Source organism: Cuculus canorus, chromosome 4 (assembly GCF_017976375.1).
Source record: "Cuculus canorus isolate bCucCan1 chromosome 4, bCucCan1.pri, whole genome shotgun sequence".
NCBI lineage: Eukaryota > Metazoa > Chordata > Aves > Cuculiformes > Cuculidae > Cuculus > Cuculus canorus.
In genome coordinates this window covers 41,296,158-41,320,652 of record NC_071404.1, presented here as the reverse complement: position 1 = coordinate 41,320,652, position 24,495 = coordinate 41,296,158, and the positions used below count along the sequence as shown (strand labels likewise).

The 24,495-nt window shown below is 37.6% G+C and overlaps 1 protein-coding gene across 1 annotated transcript in view; it reads right to left on the bottom strand.

Moving 5' to 3' along the window:
- Positions 1–16,074, bottom strand: part of DDX60 (DExD/H-box helicase 60) — a 45,687-nt gene extending 29,613 nt beyond the window's left edge. Inside the window, exons 1-15 of the mRNA XM_009565172.2 lie at positions 15,995–16,074; positions 14,332–14,703; positions 14,129–14,198; positions 12,310–12,487; positions 11,825–12,166; positions 11,226–11,333; positions 10,120–10,281; positions 9,057–9,215; positions 8,428–8,569; positions 7,047–7,202; positions 6,007–6,109; positions 5,363–5,478; positions 2,988–3,151; positions 1,716–1,968; positions 824–987 (exon numbers count right to left, since the gene is read on the bottom strand). Of these exons, the coding sequence (XP_009563467.2) occupies positions 824–987; positions 1,716–1,968; positions 2,988–3,151; positions 5,363–5,478; positions 6,007–6,109; positions 7,047–7,202; positions 8,428–8,569; positions 9,057–9,215; positions 10,120–10,281; positions 11,226–11,333; positions 11,825–12,166; positions 12,310–12,487; positions 14,129–14,198; positions 14,332–14,689 (2,475 nt within the window). The 5' untranslated portion in view covers positions 14,690–14,703; positions 15,995–16,074. The remainder of the gene's footprint in view (positions 1–823; positions 988–1,715; positions 1,969–2,987; positions 3,152–5,362; positions 5,479–6,006; positions 6,110–7,046; positions 7,203–8,427; positions 8,570–9,056; positions 9,216–10,119; positions 10,282–11,225; positions 11,334–11,824; positions 12,167–12,309; positions 12,488–14,128; positions 14,199–14,331; positions 14,704–15,994) is intronic.
- Between the last annotated feature and the right edge of the window lie 8,421 nt (positions 16,075–24,495).

The window sequence follows — 24,495 nt, the reverse complement described above, 5'->3', positions numbered from 1 at the left end:
TTCCCTCACCTGATCCTCAAGGAAGGATGATAAGCACTTTCCAGAAACAAGCTTTGAAAAATTCCTAACTCTACTGTGCCTGAAAAATGAGACACGGAAGTGATTGATACCGGGTTTGCAGTTCACTGTAATCTTCGTTCTTTTTGCCTTTGACTCCATATTGTTCAGGCTGTGAGTTATATCCTCCCTTTTCTGCCTGAGAGCCATGAATAATATCCCATCTACACCTAAAGGTGTGTTCCTAACATTAAAGCCACCAGCTGGCAGATTGCTAACATGCAGAAAAGCTAAAGGTCAAGCTGGTGCTCTCAACTGTGCCAGAAAGGATGAGCAATTCAGTATCTGAAACTGTTTCCTTCAGATGTGATCAATAATACTGATCATTAAAGTATCAATAGCACATTTGGGCCTCTTGGAGAGGAGGTGCTCAGCACTTAGCTGTCAACAGTAATTTTCAACACAGATTTTAGCTGATGTGATGAATTGAACAGCAGGTACCTCTCAGAGTTGTCTAAGGTTTTAGGCAGATATATCTTGCTCTGCGTTTCAAACGGTATATTTACAGCCATATAAAATTCTACTTACTAAAGGGAAAGTGGCCTATTGTGCCAGCTAGCCTTCAAATCAAGCAGAGAAATGTAATTAGAATTAAGGAAGATTAACATCTGAAGCAAGAACAGACAGTTTCAAATCTTACGGTACAATACAAAATAAAATAAGCTCAGTATAGATCTTCTACATGCTATTCAATGCTTAAGAAAACATTGTTGATATTCAGCTACAGATCCAGTTATAGCAGATTCATAACAGTCTATAAAGTTACCTGCTCAGATAGAGAGCATGCCAAATCCTCAAATCCAAGACGTCTTAGATATCTGCTCAGCTTTTGTAGGTGTGGTTTCTCCAAGAGATCTTGATATTTTTCAAGGAGGATATGAATCCTCCTCATGATTTGAACAGCTTTGCTTAAATCTTTTGATTCTTCACCTTTAAAAAAGGGAAGCCTATAGTTACTTTAGAGCCGATCGTATCTCTGGGAATATTCTGTTATTCCGTATTTTCAGAACAGACCTTATCTGTCCAACCATGTGAGCACCCAAATAATTCTATCTGCTTCTACATGCTCAGCTAATAAAAGGGCCTCATACTTAAGACATCTAGACAATAACCGAGGTCCCCCATTTCACCTTCCTGGCCCACACATTTGTTATTAGTAACATATTTCACTCTAATTGTTTACAAGTATCTTCAAGACATTTAGAGCAGTGTGTGTTTGGACTCTCCTGACTAAGGATATGGATAAGCAAGTTAATTCTTGTGAAACAGGAGGCCATTTCTGTGCAAACTGTCATTTTTCAGACTGTGAGCTAACTACTTGAGCTAATAATAGAATCCACTGCCATATAGACACATTTTTATGTGTGTGATTAGAGATATATACAACAAAATATTTTTTTAATCTGTGCAATGTTTAGAAAGCAGAACAGGAAAACATCTACACTGTAATTCCATTGGATACTTTATGGCTCATTCAAACCATCTTGAAATTGCAGAAGGAGACCAGAGCCTGATTATTATTAAAAACACTTTTCATGGTCCTGAAAGAAGGCTGTATTTACACTTCTTTACTCCAGCTGAGAATATCCAAAGTCACTCACTGTCATGGTTAAAGCGAGTGTAAATTGAACACCGAACATGAAATTTTGCTGTCGTACCTTGCTCTCTGCAGTGTTTCTTCCATACCTCTAAACAGGCAGACAGTGCTCTCATTTCTATGCTGAATTTCACAGATTTATTTTTAAGAGTCTTGAGAAACTCATCCAATTTATTTATTCCAACAGTCAGATTTTCTTTTATTTCCTCTTCAGTGGATATACGCAAGGCTTCCCATTGCTCCTGTTCTGTCTTTTCTTCTTTAGATTTTAGTCGCCTGTTGTTTTCCTCTGCAATTATTTCCGCTTTACTTTTCTATCCAATAAAAAGAAGATATTTAGAACAAACCATCACTGAATGCAAGCATTATCTAAAAGAAATTAATCCATAAACCCAATCATAGCAAGTATATTATAGTTTTCAATTAATCTGTGTGATGCTTTGTGTTTCAGGAATTGTTTAAAATAGTACTCCATTTTGAAGGAGATATAATTTCTGGATTCCAATATGTATTGTTTGAAAAATCTTCCCTGAGCTTAGTTTTAAGTCAGTATAAAGCCTCACAAGGACTATAAAGAGGTACAAATGTGGTAAAATAAAATAGCAAATGTCTGAAAATTAAATTTCAAGCTTTTATCTTATACATGTGTAATAGTTATTCTGATCATATTGAGATGTAAAATTAAGAGTTCAATCTTACTTGAAGTTAACAAAGTTACTTTATATACAGATTTTTACAGGTAATTCAACAGACCATAATCTGTCATCCATAGTAAAGTCTATTATAAAATAATACTCAGATTACTACTGCTCAGTGTTGTTCATGAGTATCCAAATACATGCTACATACCCTATGATGTTTGACAATGTTTACATAGCTAAAATTAATTGCATTATCTACAGGATCTTTCAAAGAAAATGTTTCCAAATAGTCCAGAGAAATAAATAACTGAATAATGGTTTAGTATTTCTCAATAGTTTCTCAAAGTAAAATTAAATTAATGAACTCCAGTTTTCTTTGCTCCAGATTGTCATACTGTCCATGAGTCAAAAATTATCAGCCTGTTCAGAGTTCATATTTGTTAATTTTCTTTATTTACTTGTGCCTGTTAAAATATAATCATTCATTAGTATTCATAACTAGGAATAAAAATACTTTTACCAATTAGCTAACTAAAATTGAAGTATAAAGGAAATTGAAATTTCTTCAACTTCAACTTCAACTACTAGTGCATTCAGAATATAAAACTTCAGCTGGGGGACTCTCATGGGAGAAATATTTTCCTTGATAGCAGAAAAAAAGAATTTGGAAAGAGCAACTTGTATATACACACATGCTTTTTTTGTTTCTTTTTGTCAGCAGTGTTAGCATTCCTGGACACTTGCTCTTGCTGTACAATAACTTTTGAAGTGCTGCTTTCCAAAGTGCTTCCATAAAAATGACGAAAAGTCTGTAACTTTTGCATTTGTCTTCTTTCTTCTGGATCTTTGGATTTTGCTGCAAATGAATATAACTGTTTAAAAACACTCTGATAGAATTCCAGCCTAATCTATTTCCAAGTAATGGAAATGGATAAATTTCCTAAAAATTCCTCATTGGCCTAAAGGCCAAAATCACATTTTGAAAGAGGCTGGCTACTGAGACTCAATGAAATAAAACAGTATTTTGAATTATCTGAGAGACAGGCAACAGAATGATATTCAAACTACTTTGGGCACACATTAAAAATAGTGGTAAACTTAACAAGCAGAATGCTTGGAAAGAAATTATAACTGTTTGAACAAAATGTCTAAGCTTTCCACAAAGTACATGAAAATAGGAAGTTGTCTTCCAGAGGCAATTCACATGATCAGTATGGAAGACATTTCTTCCCCATGAAAACACGACTCTGTCATCAGATCATAAATAAATAAAGGTGTTAGTGTTAGGAAGATACTGAACTGAGCACATAGATGCTTCCATGCTCAAGCCTAGGGATTTCTCTCTGCCCAAAAACCAAAACGATGAGTCAATTTCTGAGTGAAGATCCATCTTTTTTTTTTCACAAGAAAGAATGAAATGACACATGCCAGCATCCAGAGTATGGATGCAAGGCACAGGAGAGAGAGCCCTCTCTTCAGCTAGAGTGGACATCAACCTTCAACTCCAATAATATGGAAGGTGCTTTGGTTACTGTTCAGCAGCTTATGCTCTGCAACTTCCCGTTGAAATCACAGTGCATGGAAGAATGCAAAAAATCATCCAATTAGAGAGATAGCACATGGAACCCTGTTTTCATAGGTTAAGTGGTGCAAGTACTCACTCAGGAAACAACATTTTTAAGTCACTCAATGAAAACCATAAGCAACACCAAAAATATAACTCATGACTTCTTTACTTGTGATAGGTTTGTGACTTGTGATAGGTTTTTCACAGTTTAATTCACTGTATGGTTCAATAGAGGACAAGAACATATTTAAGAGAAATTTTTGAGTACTTTGTGGTACATATAGTATCTTATACTTAATTTAATGTAAACATGAAAATATAAGAACAAAACTAAGTCTATGGTTTGTTTTTATTAGTATCTCAAATTGGAAAAAACTTACATGAAACTATAAAATGTAACATCAAGAATTATGATACAAACAACTTTTGTTTACTACTGTGCCAGTTTTATGGGATAGAATTAAATTTCTTCATAGTAGCTGGTACAGGCTTTGTTTTGGATTTGTGATGAAAAGTTTTGATAACACAGGGCTGTTTGAGTTACTGCTGAGCAGGGCTTATACAGAATCAAGGCCTCTTCTGCTTCTCACACCGCCTCGCCAGCAAGTAGGCTGTGGGTGTACAAGAATTTGATAGGGTCAAATGGGACAGATGACCTCAACTGACCAAACAGATATTCCATACCATATGATGATATGCTCAGCAATAAAATTAGTGGGAAGATGAAGGAAAGGGGGAGATGTTCGAAGCCATAGCATTTGTCTTCCCAAGTAACTGTTATGCATGATGGAGCCCTGCTTACCTAGACATGGCTCTAAACACCTGCCTGCCAATGGGAATTAACAAATGAATTCTTCATTTTGCTTTGTTTGTGTGCACAGCTTTTCACTTTACCTGTTGAACTGTCTTTATCTCAACCCATGACTTTCCTCACTTTCACACTTCTGACCCTCTCTCTCAACTTGCCAGGGCTGAGGGAGTGAGTGTCTGCCACTTAGTTGCCAGCAGGGGTTAAAACTCAACAATTTCTTTCACTTCTTATCTTAATTCTTTTCTCAAAAGATGAGATTGTCTATTTATGTAATGAGCAAACATCTGAACAGATTTTGCACGTGTATGAATGTGCTTAACAAGCATTATTCAAGCTATATACTTAAACAGTAAACTGCACATGTTCATACAGTTTGCTTATATAAATGTGTGAAGCGTTTCACAAGCAAAACGGAATGCATCATGAACATCTGCCCATAGGTGTTCATTCTATTATGTTCATTACAGCTATTTAAGATAATATATAATGCATACACATAATGCACAGCACATCAGTTTAATATATTTTAACTGTTACAGTAGCTCTAGTTTGGCAAGTATTTATACAGTCGCAAATATTTTCTGAGAGGAGAAGTCCTTCTCTCATGCAAATGATAACCTCTCAAACATGATAACCTCCGCAATACTGTTGTAGCCAAGAGATGCCGGCTTTGTGCTAGTTTTTCTTACCATCAGCATCGCACCATACTCGCTCATATTCCTCCGTCAAAGGTCTGCCAGAATGCCAGTGACGAAGCTCATCGAATTCCTTGTACTTAATAAGTGAAGTAACTGCAGGATCATTGCTGAAATATGCAAGCATTAAACAGAGCAGAAATTAAAAGTGTCCTCTACTGAAACATTCAAAACATTCAAAAAACTGTGTATTGATAACACAATTTTACTGTGGCAGAAAACCAACATAGGGTTTAATTCTATTCCAAATACAGTATGGCAAGACAGCCTCAGATAATCTCTTCTTACTTTTCTCCAGTATTTTTGTTTAATGTTTTCTTTTCCTGAAATCAATCTGAGGCTTGAAATTTATGCCTTTCAAATACAAATTGCACATTTAGAAAAACAGTTTCAAAACATAGCCTAAGAATCAAAGATTATAATGCAAAGAAATAACAGCATGAGAAAATATCGATACATTGATTCTTATCTCTTTTTGTTCTGAAACATCAATACATGTAAACGTGAAATCTTACGCAGTCCTAGCAAAAGCACTTCTATGTTTGTATAAATGGAGCATATAATGGATGTAAAGAGCAAGGGAGTAGAAAATAAGGCCATATAATGTTATTTCATTAAAACAAAACCCAATTATGTACCTTGCTAAAGCAGGTAGGTCTTTCAAAACATTTCCAGCATATTCTTCCACAAGATCAGATCTCACTGAGATTAGTCCAGTGTTAGGAATTTCTTCTTCATAGACTTAATAGTGTAAAAAATAACATTGCTCAATTAAGAATATATGTAACTGCATATCATTCTTGAAAATCCTGTCAAGTTGCATTATAAATTAAACTCTGTAAGGTAAACTTTGCTAAAAGTGAGCAGCAGTTCACTAGTTCCCCTTTCCTTGTTTCTTCTGAAGTGTGGGAAGAAGAATGAAGCAGACATTGTTATTGCCTCTGAGTAGATATGCTCATAGTCCATTTCAGATAACTCTGCTAACGTTTTGAATGCTACAGTCCATCCTACCTCACAGGCATCTACTTTCCTGCACTGATTCCATAAAGACTACAGTTTCTTAAGTATACACTGTCAACTGTACTTACTTTAGGTGACTAAAGATATCACGTAACATTGTGCATCCTTCCTACGTTTGAAGTCTTGCCAGAACTTCCCCACCAGAGCCCACTTTGCCCACTTCATATCTTTGAAACCAGTTGAAGAACACCCACAAATATAAGTAAAATTATATTCTAGATTTTACTGAATTTCTTGATGTCTCTTCTAAAGATTTACACAATTTGATAGATCTAAATCAAACATTCGAAGTTGTAAAAAAAGTGGTTCTCAAGAAGTCAGATGCCTGGCAAGAATCTCTACCTACTCCTTTCAGATATTCAAAACACACCTTGTAAGTAAGGGAAGAAAACATACAATCTCTGAGCCACCTATGCACTTCCACAATTATGGGCTACTAAACAGGATGATATGTGATTTAAGGCACTTACAACAAGTCATATTTCTACAACCTTCAAGGATTGCAATATGAGCTACAGTGGTAACTGGACTCTCCTGGAAATGAGGATCCATGAAGTACAGATTAGATTTGTAATGAGGATAAAATCAAATCACTACTCCTAGAACTTTTAGTAATAGAAATTAAGATAATGCTTTTGATTTGTGGAGTTGTATGTACCTTTAAGTAATGTCTTTTTCTGTTCAAGAAATAGTTGGGAGGTCTGTCGTATTGGGAAAGCCTCTCCAAAACTGTATTTCACGGCCAGTTTTGTTACAGTGTTCCATAAATATTGGTATTCATTCTCCATTTCTTCACCCAATTCCAACTCTAATCCTGCACAGGGAAGAAAGAAAGAAAGACAGAATGAAAAGGGGGGAAAAAAGCTTTGAAATTAAAAGTTTCTTCAAGCAGAATGTACGTATTCACCTATGCAGCCTCATTCCTATTCAAGGTCTTCAGTCTTTAGAACCAATTAGACCAGAATGTAATATATTCACAGTTTTTAATAGCCCAGGGTATAAATAACTAAATGTACTGAGAAAATGTATTTTGGAAAAAGCACGAGATTTTGAAGTCAGTGGAAATCTTCAAGCTCCACAGCTAAAGAGCTACCCTCATCTTCACTTGCTGCAGGGTAGGATCTTGAAATGATAATTTTCTGTTTTGGGCTCCATAATAAGTATTATTATAAAAATAAATTTTAAATATAAATTTATACAATTTTAAATATAAATTTATAAAATTTTAGTTAGATGTTTATAAAAATAAATATTAAATATAAATTGCTGATTTATATTCCCTTTAAAAATTCCTCTACACTTGCTTTACTGAGGTACATACAGGACATCTTGTGACCAGATTTGTGAAGAGAGGGTTCTGGTTTACTATCATATGGACAGACTCATGTCAGAGGATTTCAGGTAAACAGAATTAGTCTCAGAGAAGTTCTGCTAAAAATCTTTTTCCCTACTTTCTTGCTCTCTCAGCTTTCACTATTTTTTTTGTGAATCATAACTCATCTGATTGTGTTCTTAAGGGTCCAGCTCCCAAATTCATGTATTGACAGGACAATATATGATTTTGTCTGAAACAATTTCATCTGAAAAAATATTATCCAATGTCACAGTGATAGTAGGGATAGCATCTAGTTTCCGTTCTGACTGCGTTGCGCTGAGAAAACGTTAAATGGATAGAAAACAGGCTAAAAAACAAATGGTTGAGAACACCCAATAACAGTGACCCAGAGCTCATGCGAAGGAAGAGTGATACACCATAGGTAGGAAAAGTACAAGTGGCACATCAAAGACATGAAATGGTAAAGTACTCTGAATGAGTACTGGTGAAAGACGCCTTAACACGTGATTTTCTAGACTTGGCTATAGAAAAAAGTTTCCCTATTATTCCATAAAATGTATTCGTTATATTCTGATACTGATTCATTACATCAGTAATTAGAAAATGGTGCTCATATGTGCTTGTACAAGCAGTTTCAATCTCATTTTGAAGCTTAATAAGGTTAGGAATGTAAGAAAGCAATCTGTTCAACAAAGATAAATACCTGTAGTGTTTTCAGCCTCATAGTAATATGCAAGATTTATGAGCAGTGATTCATCATTTAAGTCAGGCAGGTAAGTTAAATCCAATTTCCAATCATTTGTATCACTTAGCTGCCTCAGAGCAAAATGCATACTCAACTGTTGCTGTAAAAAGAAAGTAAACAATTAATTCTTACGGAGTACCTTTTCATGTGGAGGTATCAAAGCACCTCCTCCAAAGCAAGGTTAACTGCCACAGATTTTACTGAGATGAAAAGCAACACACTGTTACTGCCATCAGGAAACTACCTTCGCTGTTCTCCTTCACTGTAATAACCAACTTTAAACAATAAAAAGACCTGCTATCAAACTTTCCAGACTGGATGATTCTATGCTTCTATGACCTAGCCCAGTACCCCAGCACTAACGCTGGCTAAATGGAGATGTCTAAGAAGAGGTCAGGTATCGAGATATTGCCTCAAACATTCTCCTGGCCCCACTGATTTGTGGTTCACAAGATTCCTCAACCAGCTAAGGGTTGTTTCCAGCTGATACATTAGGTTCCCTGATCTCATCAGATGACCAAAGCATATAAAAGAAAATGAAAGCTGAAATGACAATTGCATCTGATGATAAGACAGTCTACACATACCACTTTTATTAATGGTAAAACTCGCTTAGCCCAGTAGGACTGGAAGATCCTAATCTGAGTTCTCTGTGAAAGAGGCATATGAAGAAGAAAAGCCACTGTAAGGCATTGCATTCTATAGAGGTCAGCTGCTTCTTCTGGAGATAGGTATTTACTTCCTCCCTGTTGAGAGATGAAAAATAAATAAAGTTGACCACATCCTTTCGTAAAATAACTGTGTTCACCTCTGATTAATTCAGTGGTTTGCACTTTGTTAAAGCAGCCAATAATTTTGATCTATTTAAACAATTTTTGCATTGCAAGTACTTGTGGATATAAGTACTTCAAAATGAACTGTCTTATACAGATATAATGTAAAAAAATAAATCTCTTTTCTGAGAAGAATATGAAAATCAAGACAAAACTCAAAAACTATTGTCAGTGTGTCTGGCTAGAAATCTTATTTTTTTAAGATGAAAAGTTAATATCTAGATATAGACCTGTGTTATTTTCTCAACTGCACAGCAAAGTCTGTACAGAAACCCAGCTGTGCCAACCACCCATGGCTATCCTGCAGTCCACTGAATATGTGTTGCATAAAATATTACCAATGTATTGTGTCTGTGTTAATTTGATGAAAATACAAGAGTCTTGTAGTACGGTCACAAATATTATGTCATGGCCACATCTAGAAAGGAACTCTTTTTTTTCTGAAATGTCTTGCTAACATGAAGAAAACTGTAATCTTCTGTAAAAGTTACTGTGCCACTGAAAAATGGGAAAAGAAAAATAACAAGTGCAACTACCTTGTAAGGTGATAGCTATGGAATTGATTGGTCCTAAGGTAAAACTGTCCCCTGGGAATAACACTGCAGCAGGGAACACAGAGCCATTCCCAGACAGACCATGCTCCTTTGGAAAAGCTGTGGCCACAGTAATTATTTGAACCAAACCACTTGCAGAGTGCACTCACAAAGGAGCAGCCAGCCCTCTCTTCAGCTTGGCATCTAGAAGGACACGTATATTTCCTGTCAGCAAAATGTTTACGGTCACTGTGCTGAAAAGATACTAAAAAAAAAAATCTTACTCTTGTTGATTGCCGTGTCTCTGCTCTCTTGGATGGCTTTGTGTTTTCCAACATGTTGCTGTATATTTTTAATCCTACAGCACAAGCAAGAACACAGACCACACGCCGAATGTCAGATCCTTCAGGCCACAAATGTTTCAGCAGATGGACAGTCTGGTGAACCTGTAGTCATGACAGGAATAGCACAAATGACTGCTATAATAAAAGAAATTTTAAAAAGGATAAATCAGAGAAGGACAATAAAAGGATAGAAAACAACGGAAGGAAAAGTGGGTAAAATCATTAGTGAAAAGGTGCTTTTTTGTCATGTCCCTGAGTGCCCCAGCAGACCTGACTGCCCCTGCCCAACCCCTGGCACTCCCACCACCACCCTGGGCCCCGTTTTAGCCCCTTGGGGCCATCTGTCCCTTCCCTAATGACGGCAGAGCAGTGCCAGTCTTCCCAACAGCCCCGCACATTGACGACTCCGTCTAACCTTGAGCCATTCCCAGGGAGATGTGGTGTCCCCTCGCAACTGTAATCAAGCTCTAAAAAATATCCCAGATTGTGAATACTTTAATAGTTAACAAACTGCGCAAACCTTGGCAGCTGCAACAAAGAGGTTTGGACTTTGAGATGTTTCTACAGATGAGGTTGTTGCTGGCAGCAGCACTGATTCTTACCCAGTGCTGCTGAACATACTCTCCCCCACTGAACCCTTAGGAGCCAGCTGCTTCTGTGGTGGTAAGGCAATGGCCACAGCGTGCCCAGAGGGTAGCAGCTGCACCTATGGGTGGACTGATGACACAGATGGTGTTTTCCGCTGAACAGTATGGTTCTCATCTTCTACAAGATAAAGGCAGTTGCCAAAAAAAGAAACATCCCTTAAGGGGCATCCCACTGACCAGCTTCCAGTTAAACCTTACTATTTTAGTTAACTATAAAGAAACAAACAGTTTCAAGCCGCTAAGCAGAAGAGTGGGCACAGAGGAGACCTTCTGAGACTCAGGCTAAGGAAGAGATCCCCCAGTTCCAGCTAGGAAAGTATTTCAGGTTAAAGAATGAAGGAAGACAGTCAACCTGGGGAGAAAAAAAAAGAAGAAAAAGGATGAAAGAGGTCCAATTACCTCTTTTTGTATGCTTTTCAGGCTCAGCTTGAGGTGTTCATATAGACTCATGAACGGTTCTTGATACCCGACTATGTTTGCACAGGTGTATTCCAGATCTCGTGCATACTAAGAAGTGCAGGAATCAAAGTTGTGGGCAAAAGTCAGTAGATACAATGTACCAGGAACTACTAGCCTCAGACAAACCATCCTGGTGTACAACAATCCTCAGTCTCCAAGAAACACCTATTCTAAATGAAACTGCTTTAAAAATCACATTCCTAGTCTAGATGCTAGTCTTGTCTGGCATATCACAAGTCAACTACGACACGTGATACTGAACATATGGGAAAGGCTGTATTTGAGACTACCGTATCTTAAATGAACAAGGATATGAAATGAGAGTACAGAGAACAGGGCAAGGATTTGCCACCAATCACAATGTTTCCTGTTAAGTATTTCAAGACTAATAGATTAAAGATACATAAAACGAGCCATGTACCAGCGCTTTATAATTTTAATATGTAAAATATAATGCTTATATTGAGATATTTTAATTAAATCTGCTAAGTAGAGCTAACACCATTATTGCAAACCAACAACAAAGTTGTGTAAGTTACCTTTTGAAAAAATAATCTGTGTTTATACGCGCTCTGAACATGATATCCATAAACTCTAAGAATATCATACTCCTGTCCTGAAGCAAGCACAACGTTGATTTTCTTTGACAATGAATGAGCAATTAAAATAGAGAAATAGTCTGTTTGGAGAGATGTCAGTCCTATGTCAGATATGATGATGAAGTAAGGATAGCTTTTCTTCAGGAAAATCTTCCATTCAGATGACAAACAATTGGAAAATTCTGTATGAACAGTGGTGCCTGTGTTGTGCCTCAGGTGTTCTATTAATGCAGTACGTAAGAAAAGGAAATGAGGAGATGAAAAGTACATCTGTTCTGTATCCTGTGGGAAATAAAAAACAATTAAATTATTCAGTTACATTTGTTGACACAATGAACAGTTTCCTAACCCTGACTGGAATCAAGCAGTTGGTTTTGAAAGCGTGCAGTAGTTTAAATAGCAAACAAATGTTACTTATTCAGTACCTTGAAGAAAACAATGACATATTTTGCTCCTTTTTCAGTGAAATCCTGCAGGAAGCATTCAATTTGGTAGAAGAAGTTTAGACATTGTGTTTCTTCATCTAAAAACATAAGTAGTAAGGAATCCCCATCTATCACAAAGAATTCAGACTCAACGAAGTCTTTTAACAGACTGACATACCTGTAAGAAACAGAAATAACGTGTACATAAAATTACTCCAGCCAAAGTTAGGGACACAAGACAGAAGAGTTTAGCTTAATAACAGATTTTAAAATAAATACTTTTGTTAATTAAATCAACTAAACATCAAATGTAAAATTTAATCAATAGCAAACCATCTTTCCTGGGTCTAAGGCTAGTCCTAAATCACTTGCCATCTTTTCAGTTATTTAATGTATTAGCAATCATCTCCTTTACAACTCTGGATACTTTTGTAGCATCTGAAGCTTCTGTGACTTCTGCAGCACCTCTTGTCCATGTCTGCTTATGCAGAAAGTGTCAGAAATACCCCACAGGAGATAACCACAAAATACATTTTGAGAGTCTTACTGCCTGAGTCTCCAGCTAAAAATAGCAAATGGGTTATCAACAACTATCTCGACAATTACAACCACTTCCCTCATCCAAGGAACATCCATGGCAAGAAAAATAGCTTAACTGCAAAAGAAATCTAATCTTAATACATTCCTCCAAGACACCAAAGAATTAAAAGACTTCTTCATCCTTTCCCAATTCAAAAAAACTATGAAAGTTGATAAAATTTGCATGAATCAGTCTTAGGTCAAACTTGAAACACATTCTCGTCACTGAAGACAGCAAGTACAAACAGGGACCTCAGTAGTTTTTAGTACATCCTAGGAACTGGCTGTGTTCTCCAGCTCTCTAAGAATCCATAAAAATCCAAGGACATGACATCTCACCCAGGACAGCTCAAGGAGAACTTTTTCAGGTCCAGATGAAGAAGAGACAAGCCCTTCTAGCAAAGGTTCTCTGCTTTCATGTTTGTCTATTAGACATTACAGCACTAATGCAAAATACAAGTACATCCATACTCTAGTGCTAAGAAGATCCTTGTGTTTCTTCATGGCTATTAAAAATGCCTGATACACATCACCTAAAATCCACACCTAGGAAGACCTAGCTTTCCTTTCTGGCCTCAGGTTTAAGGCCCATTTTGCTATCCGATGTAATGAATAGTCTTCCATGAACAAAAGCTGTATAAACTTCTGTCTTACAGAACATTTAAACAGACATTTGTCTACCTTTACTTAATAATAAACTTTTTAGCATGTCAGTTCAGAATGCAGAGAAGACACATGACTGTCAAAGTGAACGGCACTATTGCTAATCTTTTTTCATACCAAGCTGAGAAAATAATCAGAATCTGGAGATTTAGAAAATCATGCATGAGAACTGACATGCAAAACCACAGAAGATGTACACAAAAAGGAAAATTTTTTAGGACTTTTTTTTAAAATGTTGTAGAACTAGCAGCTTTAAAACATAAGTAAACATGCTTTAAAAAAAAACATGACAGAGAACTTAAAAAAGAATAAATAGCAGTAGTTAAGATTGTAGATCAGTCCCTAAAACATGCAGACAATCTCTATTCTTTGAGCAGACTTTCTCTATTATATTAGGAACCTTCCTTGATGTGGCTGGAGGAAGTATGCCTTAGGTCTCCTGGTTTTACGCAAACATAGGTGATAAGTACATAGCTTCATTCTCTAACGATACTACATTGCAATGTCTACTTAGTTCTAAGAAACTATTTTTATTACCATTTATCATGTCTGTTTCAATAAACCCCTTTGTACTTACTGAGCGCTTGATAGGGATGACCAAATGTGTAGCCTTAACTTCTTTAGAAATTCATCATGTTCTGTCCTTCCTAAAATAACCACAGACATGGTTATTGGTAGAACCATATAACCATAACTCATCAATTAATTACTAAAGAGCCAAAAAGATAACACTGCAATAAAAGCCACAGACACAAGTATAAGCTAATACCAGCTCCTTACCAGGGTTTTGGGAATGGCATTTGTGATGGAGAATTCTGAAATCCTTGCTTTCAGCTTGTGATGCCTGCTGTGTCACTTCTTCAGTGGTCGAGATACTGTAAACTTTACTGTAATCTGTGTCTCCAGCTTCTTTGTCTTCATTTTCTTTAAGCGTCTTCCTAAGGGCTACCTCTTCTTTGTCACTTGTCTCATCTTCTTCATCACTGATTCTTGTATTCTTGCTCTCTTTATCTTCCTCCATTGGATTGAAGCCTATATTCTCACTGTTGCTAAACTCACTATCGTTATCATCATTACTAGCTCTCTTGTCTGCATCTTTACGAATTGCTTTCTTGAAACGACCTTTTGCAGAATCCATCACAGATCTTGATTCTGGCACCCCAAAAAAAGAGAATACTCTAAGTAATCAAAAGATAATTTTCAGGAAATATGATATGTTCAGAGGATTCAACCAATAAATTATCTATTTCATAATCAAACAGGAATAAAACCTTAATAAAAATCAGAAAATAATTTATGAGCATCCTTGTTGGACATATTTTCATTTTAAAATCAATACATATTTTTATGAACCATAAGGAAAACAGCTTTGTATTTCTTAAGGTTTACTAAAGAGGAGAACTACATTTTTACATATCTGTTTTGTGCTTTGCATTAAGGGACCCTTGGGAGGGTTCGTCATAATTTGTTATATTAGCTTTATCTACAAGGCACACTCTCCAAGGAATGATCCGTGTTTCCTAGTTCAAGTGACTTGTACCCACACTGTTCATGCTAGTCCAATCACAAGCAGGCATGCCACAACTACTTCATTGCGTGATGGGGTAATTATGGTTTGGTATCAATCCCACTTTTTAAGTCAGTTTTATCATTTTGTCTTCTTGTTTTTCAAGGGTAGAATTCTCAAATCTTAAGTGAGCACAGGACTGTAATCATTAGGGCAACTCGCCAGTTTAAAGACTCATGATGTTCAGTTCCTTTAAGTGAAAAAACAGGCAGGTTGACATAACCCTGCACAGTCCCTACCACATGAGCTCAGTTCTTCTGAACCTCAGTCTTCTCTCATTTCCATTCAGGTAACAACCTCATGCAGATTGTTGTTGCAGCATTTGCCACTGCAACATTCATATGACTTAGACATGGTTATAACTCATTTTCCTGAAGACATAAAAGGACTATTGCATCTTTAGGCATCATTTTTAGTCTTATAACATTTCTTAAAATCTTTCAAAAGAAAAAAAAGAAACTACAGTGCAAACTCAATTTTTGACATTTCACAAACTCAAACCTAAGCTGCAATTCTCTTTGATTTTCAGCTTGTTATTTTAAATTCTTAGCAAATAAAGTTGAAGAAAAAAGAAACAAAAATACATTTCTATTATCTACTTGTAAAATACTGAACCCATAGTCTGCTATATTATGGTGGTGTGCTTAACAGAACTTCAAAGTTCAACTGTAAAGTTCAACTTTGATACCTATTCACAAAATGTAAGCTATTTATACATAAACAGCTACATAAAGTCACCTTTTGTGTACGTGCATGCATACTTTTTGTCAAAGTAGCGATAAACCTGAGACTTCTCCATTTTCTTATCTAAACTGAAAAATCAGAAAACCATTCCAGGTCGTATCATGATTTTTGCATGCTGAAATTGTCACTTACCTAGAAAACAACCATCACTAGTTCAGCAGTCTCCTAAGCAAGAGTGACTTTCCACATCTGAAAATGAAAAGTCAGCCATTCTCAAAAAAGCAAAACTGTATCTGTACATACTCATGTATGGACTACTAAATTTCCTTTCAAAAAAAAGCTTAAATACTTTGGTAAGTCAGCGCTTTTCTGCGGTGCCTCCGGTGACACCTGAGCTGGCCAGGGCTACAGTGTGGGCAATCAGTTGTTTTTTGACAGTGTCAGCATCCCTGCAACCCCTCCACCCTGTAGGGTGGTCCCTTGCTGCCCACAAAGTCCTAGATGTTTCCCTGCATGCTCTCCAGCCCCTCATCCAGCCCTAAACCAACTGCAACCCTGATGTGAACCCCAACCCCAGCCAAAACCCCACCTCAGTCCCCCCATACCCAACCACAATCCCAGTCTCAGCCCGAAATGCACTGTAAAGGCAACTCTGAGCTCAGCCCCCAGCAGAGCCCCTGCCTGGGCAGTACCTGCACCGCTGCCGCTGCACCACCTGCCCGGCTCCCCCAGACACCCCAGCTTTAAGGCTCTGGTCACCAACACCGCCCCAGCTGCCAGCTTTCACTTTCTGTTCCCTGACCAGAAGCACTGTTCAAGTTTCGTTTCTGAGGTGCCAGGAGATCAGTGCCCCTGAACACAGCCCTGCCAGGTATCAGCAGGATTTCCTGGCTTCCATTCAATTACACATTTGAGTCACAGTGGCTTCAGCTGATGGTCCAAGAGCCATTAAGCTGGCATTGCTTAAGATTAGTGCAAATGCAGGTTGCTTACACAGTGCAGAAATTATTCATTCCTATTTCTGTCCCTTTATTCACCTCAATCTATTCTTCTACCAGCTTGCTTTCTGAAAGTAGGAAATTACATATACAAATAAACTAAGAGATATACTTTACACAACTTTTTAACATTTCCATCAAATCCTTTAGTAGGAATAGTACTGGACCCCTATCAATTTAAAATAGCAAACCCTTGATGTGCAAGGGGACATGAGTACCCAAGTAGTGTTGAAACGACATTTAGGAAAAGAGAGTTTACGTATCAGATTGTCTTGTCCAGAAATGGAAAGCCCAGACCCTCTTTAGATCAGATGCTTGTACAGGATACAGCACAGAAAACTGCTGGAGTTACATGTGTAAGTAGTCTCCTCATAGATCCAGGTAAGTTTTTGACAGCATCCTTAGTGGGCAGCTGTCTCATAACACTTGCCGTCTAAACAGATCAGAGGTCACTTCCACGTCCTGCATCTCCTTTGAAACCTGTACAAAGATTCCAGGAACTCAGTGTATTTACAGTACAGTAACACATCCCCAGTGCTCCATCATATCAGAACTGTTTTGTTTAGCTAGCCAAGATAACCCCCCGTTCCCTCATCTCAGTACACTTTCTATTTCTTTGGTAGGTAAGAATCTAGGAAATATTTGGAACTCTATTTTCTTTCTTCAAATTAAATGGGAGATGAACATTAGCCCAATGCCTCAACAGATTTTAATATAGCTTTCAATTAGGTCCTGAAGACAGTTTCTATTCTCCATCCCTCTGGATGATGCATTTTGGTTAAGAAAAGTGTATTTTAATCATGACTAAAATGCAGATCAGGCACACTACTTTCCTGAGGAAGCTGGTGCCACCTCCATGAAAAAGTATTTAAGAAAGAGCAAAAACATCACTCAGGGTGAGGGGCGGGAAAGGGAGAGAGGGGAAAAAAAAGTGTCCAGAAAGACAGTCCAACTCTGGAAGTAAGGATTTTATGTTTTAGAGCTGTCTGTGAACCAAGACAATGTTAGCATCCTAGCCTCTCCAACAAATCTTTGAAACCCTCCCAGCATCTGATGTCACAGGTAAGTCCTACAGCAAGAATGAATCCAGGGACATCTGGATCAATGGACAAACAGCAAGAATGCTGATGTATGTCACTACAGAAATACAGTTGCTTCGCAAATTTTTACTATGATTAGCAGTAGGTAGTATATGTGTTAATTAGTGGTTAGTCAAATTGTGTTGTATCTGAGCACCTGAAGGTTGTAAGAACCCTGTCTAAAACCACATGCAGTGTGCCCCAGTTTGGCTGGGAGAACTCACGCACATGAATGTTTACCGTTGTAATTCTATACTTTGCTTCCTAGCGTCTTTCCTTGGCTGGAACGGGCCAGCTGCAAAATTTATGTAACACAATACATAAGGCAGAAAAATTGAAATATGTTCTGTTGTTAGATACATGTGTTTTAAGTCCTTACAGAAGTTCACCAAGATTTGGTCTAAATTCTATCCATGGGTGGAATATAATTGTACCAACTCAGTACAGATTATTTGTAACAGCCTACGGAAGTCTCTGATTACTCCTACACTACACAAGCATACTCCTACACACTGTAGAAGCATGGTTAGCCAACCACAATGAACATGACTTACTCTTTCTTTCAATCTCGTGATTATCACAAAGGAAAACTTACAAAGGGAGGCAAACATAGGAACAGCAGCAGAATGCTTATTGGTGTACTGGGTGGGAGCACAATAAGCAAATAGGTTTCGATTAGAGAAAGAACAACTATGAAAACAGGGGCACTGCAAGCCTGATATTATATGAGATTATGTTTTCCCACACAGAAGCACACATATTGTCCTCTAAATCTTCTTGCAATCCCCAGAGCAGTTTGTTGAAATTACCTTGTACGTATGCTTATAAAAATAGAATATTTACCAACCAGTTTCTAAAAGAGGAAGTCAGTATTCTTATTTCATATCAGCCATTCTAGAAGCTATCAATTTGAACAGGCCAGGTTCTCCTGTTTTGCTGTTGTACTCAGTTAATGCAGCAGCAAAAACTTCCGGGAGATCATTATGCATTACCTCTAGAAAAATACAATTTATGGTTATGTTTCTGAGCATCTGGGAGAAACCGTGAAATGTTATAATCAAATCAAATGCCTGAAGTTCATTGCGATACAGCCACAAAATCGATCAGTGCAGCTGGGGAACAGGAGGAGCTGAGCCACTCCCAGTCGGTGGCAAGCTGGCGCCTTGGGACAGGGCACGGCAGGGCACGGCAAGGCAGGGTAGAGTAGGGCAGGGTAGGGAAGAGCAGGGCTGGGCTGTGCCCCACCAACAGCCCAGTCATCACCAGGCAAAATAATAAGCCAAGGTCAACCTGGGAGCCTCACACACTAACACAGGAACAGAGCTAAGATGAGCCAGCTGCAACCGGATAGAGCTTACATGGAGCCCCACACATTGGGGAGCATACGGGAAGGCTCCAGGTGAGGCTGGTCAGGACAATTAATGCCAATTAGTACTCTCAGGTCCCTGACAGTGTTTTCAAGCAAGTTTCAGTATCAGTATATTAACTTCCAAGAATCAAAATTGACATAAAGTTAAGACCCATGTATTTTGCAATTTTGAAGCAGAGAATTTCAAAGCAAATCCCCTCATTAGCTACAGGATTTTGACAAATATTTTTTATTTTGTTCAATGAAAAATCAAAACCTCAAGAACACAACAATTAGTAATCATATTAACAATAGTATTAAAATGTGTTAAGAATAGTAGCAAAAAGGCTTTATTACTCTTCCTTAAATAACAGTTCTTTGTGGAGAATAGTAATACAGCAATGAAATCACAGAATGATTGACCATGAAAATTATTTTTATGTGCAAAGCCCTGTCAGAAGGGAAAAGGACTATGAAAGGCAGTAGGGATGAAAATATGTAGAATTATTTAGCACGCTGACATTGTTTCAATTTCAAATTATGCAGACATTCCATTTCAGTAAGGACTGATATCGGCATAGTTCTGTTTCATTTACACATTTAATGTATTTAATGTTATTTTTTTTAAGGAACTGTGCATATCCATAAGTTTATCTAAGGGGAACAGGCAATTCACAACATAGTCAGGTAAGCTCAAATGTCAAAGCTTATTCAGGGGTAAGCCAGTTCTGAGCTAACAGGAGAAAGAGCGGTTAGTGGATTGAAATACCAGTGTAACAATGGAAAAAACAAACTACGAAGAAACACATTCTAATATTAGTCTGTTCTTCATACTGCCCTTTCCAATACTGCAATCAGCTTTATCAGCAGCCTTCGCAGAATAAATATTTATGCCTATTTGGTTTGAGGGCAACAAAGCAATCACTCTCTAGCTTTGCAAGGGTTGGCAGCATTAGTTAACGATTAACCCTTTCAGCATTATTTAAAGCTTTTTTTTAAACTAGGGTGTATTTATTCCACATTGGTAAAGGCTATTGGAAAACCTCCCACAATGATAATAACTTCTTTATTGCAGCTAATAAACCCTTTCCAATTAGCAGTCAGGAAAAAGAGATGTCAGGATGTAAGACAGCTTATCACAGTTATCTTCATATGCATAAAATCTTTGGAAAGAAAAGACTTTTATAAATCCTTCTCTGAACAGCAACTCTACCAACTGTCTTCCTTTGTGGTCTGTAGTAACATGATGATATCCATGTCTCTTAAGTGACAAGTCTCTTAAGTGATTTGGTTTATTTCACTAAGTGTTCAATCCATCATCTTCTGCATAGTCTACGATAAGAAATAATTAAAATAAGAGGTCTTCTTCCAGATGACATTTGCAAGTTCGGTGTCAAGACATCAAAATTATTTCTTAGTAGCCTTAAGGACCATGGCTGACAACCTGACGGATAAGATACATTGGTACTTAACGATGTATCAGTAAGGATGAAGAACAGATAAGATTCCCAGGGAGCCAAAGGAAGTACAAATAGAGCTAAAGAATGTGATAAACTCTTCACTTTTACTTAAAATTCATTAGTTTTTCTCTGCCTCACAGTAGAAAGGAGAACTGCACAGCAAAGTATAGGCATTGTCCAAAAAAGGAAAAAACTACAGAACTGGAATACTATTCTGAACACTTTTTTTTTTTTTTTTTTTTTTTTTTTCCTAAAGAAGAGGAGAGAAAAATTGTAACTGCATGTGGTGGACACTAGTTCTACACCTACCAGCAGTACTACAACCTGGCAACATGTGCTGGTAATAAGAAGAGAAAACATGTGTCAAACAGTAATTTTTGCAAAGTCTTCATGTAACACAAAAAGAAAGCATCAGCATCTTTTTTTTCTCACCTCTGTATAGGCAGCTTGGCAGTTTCCGTACATGCAGTCAAGAAGACTTCTAGTAATATTCAAGTGATTGCTGCGTGCTTTGCTGTTCAACTTGACTAGTAATATTTTTCTTCATTTTTGCTAACCTTTTCATGACACTGTGCAAAGTTAGTAGCTTGAACTTCTACCTAAGAAAGCTACAGACTGAAAATGTTGTAAGTTAATTAGAATTTATATTATCATCTAATTTCTTTTTTACTTAATACACTCCTACCCAGACAATTCACCTAACTCACTGTATATAACAGGGAAATGTACAGAGAATATTTTCTCAAAGTACACCTGTCTAAGCCATGAGCTGCCAACTTCTCAAGGAGGATGCTGTGGGAGACAGTGTCAAAGGCTTTAAAGGAACATACATATTGTATTAAATGATTGTACGTCTCTTCATAGTGCAGTGTAAAAAAAAACATTGAGAGTTTTAAAGTATTAAAAGGCCAATATTTGAAGAAGGCATGCTTAAAGTGAAAGATTGTCAACTTCTCAGTGATGCCTGGAATGCACTTGGGCTTTGCACTGAACTGGATGCCTGAGCAATACGAAGCTAAATATAAGCAGCCAAAACAACTGAAATTTTTTCAGCCTGCATCATGTCAGTGATCCATCCCCACAGCCTTGTACTGATTCTTCTATCAGTGCAAGTACAGTTACAATTGCACCTGCTGAGGCCAAATTGAGCAGCAGGGGGTGGAAGAGCCTCAATCTACCTCCGCCATCATACACAATGTATTTTGTAGTGAAGTAGTAGTGTGACATATGAGCTGATGACAGTTCATTGCAGCTGCTGGTAATACGGCATTTTCATAATATCTCTTCTTCAGCTCTTCTCTTTCACTCCATCCATTGCTCACTCTCAAGCACACAGTCTCATCCCTTGTCTAGTTTTGTTGCTGTCACTCATTTGCTGGTTCAGCTTACTATGACGGTAGAAAACTATTCTCTTGTTTCTTGCATTAGTTCTCTCTTGCATTGTCTTCTTAATTCGCTCACCATGGATCCAGACGAGTACCAGAGCCAGTGTGAGCTAGGGTAGCTGATACAACTGGGACAGTAGAGTCAAAAGAGGGTGGAGAGGGGGAGAAGCAAAACTGAGTTGGCCTTTTTTTGCCCCAGCAAACCATTAGATTGGTTTGGCTCAGGGCCCCTGAAGGTACTCTTCAAAACCCTCCATATTTGCAAAGATGCTTCTCCCATTTATATCAATGGTGACTGTGGGTACTAAAGATGGAGACAAATATGTCATTCAATTCTAAATATCCATTTGTGCCTTCAATTCTAAATGAAGTGTCTAAACTTAGTTCCTTGAGTTTTAAAAATGTAACTGTATTTGACTAATATTTAAACTAAAGGTACTTTAGTTTCCTCAACTTACCCAGTCTAACATGGTATATGTTATTTACTGGTTAAGTAGTTTTCTGTTTTCTCCTTTTTTTGGAATCTGTCACCAAACTGCAGATTTCTTCTTCTTTCTTCTCAGCATGTTGTCAGCATCTCTTTACTTTCTGTCACCATCTAAAAAATATAAAAATACAATGCATTGTATTACTTTTCTAGCCAATGTAATCTACCCATACAAACTTTGCAAACTCTTCAAAACAGCAGCAAGAGGAACATGCGCAGAATCCGCTGGTATAAGGGTATGATTTTATGTCACTAAGGAAGACATCTTTTATTTCAATTTGTCTAACAGCCATTGGGTGGCAGACAACGAACAGTATGTAAATGGTCTGCTGTGGGCCTAAGAGGTTTCCTCATTTATGGACATCATGCCTGGCCAGTCAGAGATTGGGTAGATTCATTGGCTTCTTGAAGATGCATAGCTAGCAGCGTGGCAGTCTAAACTATATTTTAGATACAGCCCAGAGATTCAACCCCTCATCTTTTTTAATAAAATTCTGATACAGATTTGTATTGTTTTATAGGTTTTTTTTCCCCCAGGATTTGTCATGATAGACAAATGCTGACAAAAATTTCCTTCTGGAAAAAGCAAGTGTAAACTACAACTAAGACAGTTAACAAACCTAATGTGAGCCAATTACCTGTGTTCATCCATTTTTGTAATACATAATATGATTTGACTTTGTGCTTTTCTGTGCACCTGCACTCTGCGTGAATGTGTAGCTATATGCTCACATGTGTATGTTTGGGTGTGTAAGTGTATGGACACTAGTGCAAGAGAAAAGAAATTGAAGCTTCATATCCTGAACTCCATATATGACAATGCACAATAAATTTTATCTCTAATTTCTGGTCTGGAATTCTATATCTTCCAGCTGCCACTTCAATAAAATAGTTACAGTAAGTGCTAAATTAGTATACGTATGCATTCCTCAAGTGAGACAACTGTGATGCTAATAAGAGCATATTGGTTCTACAGTGTCAGCCCTTGCCCAAAGTGTTAGGGTTTGTGTGTTCTTATTTCTTTGGAAGTTCACAATTTAAAAGCAGAACTTTTCAATCTGATATAGCCATGAATTTCAATTATCATAGTTTTTAAAATAATATAGCCTATCTGACAGGTGAGAGCATCATGGTGAAAATCCCATCTGAAAACATCAATCACTGCTAAGCCATCTAGTACGGTTTTATTAAATCGATTACAAATAGTTGCCCATACTTGACTAACAAGCACCTGATTTTTGAGAAAAATGCATTACTTCAGTAATAAGTAAACAAAAGCAATAGATTAAAAAGAGTAAGCAAAGATCTCAGAATCATAGAATCGTCAGGATTGGAAAGAACCAGGTCATCTAGTCCACGCCCTAGCAGTGAGCAGGGACATCTTCAACCGATCGCAATCTGTATTGAGCAAAACAGCATGTGCTTTGCTTTCTTTTGTCAGGTTGCTCAGAGCCTCATCCAACCTGACCTTGAATGGGGCATCTAATATCTCTCTGGGCAATCTGTTTCTATGTTTCATCACCCTCAGTGAAAAAGTTTCTTCCTAATATCTGGTTTAAACTTCTCTGCTTTCAGTTTAAACCCATAACACCCTGTCCTGTTGCTACAGGCCCTGCAAAAAAGTTCATCCCCATCTTTCTTATAAGCCCCCTTTAAGTACTGAAAGACTGCAATGTGGTCTCCTCAGTCTCCTCTCATCCAGGTTGAATAACCCCACTCTCCCAGTCACTCTTCATAGTGGAGATGTTTCAGGCCTTTGATGGTTTTTCTGACCCTCCTCTGGACCCACTCCAGCAGGTCCATGTCTTTCCTGTGCTGAAGGCTCCAGGCTTGGACACAGTACTCCAGGTGTGATCTTACCAGAGCAGAGTAGAGGGACAGAATCACCTCCCTCAACCTGCTGGCAACGTTTCTTTTGATGCAGCCCAGGATATGG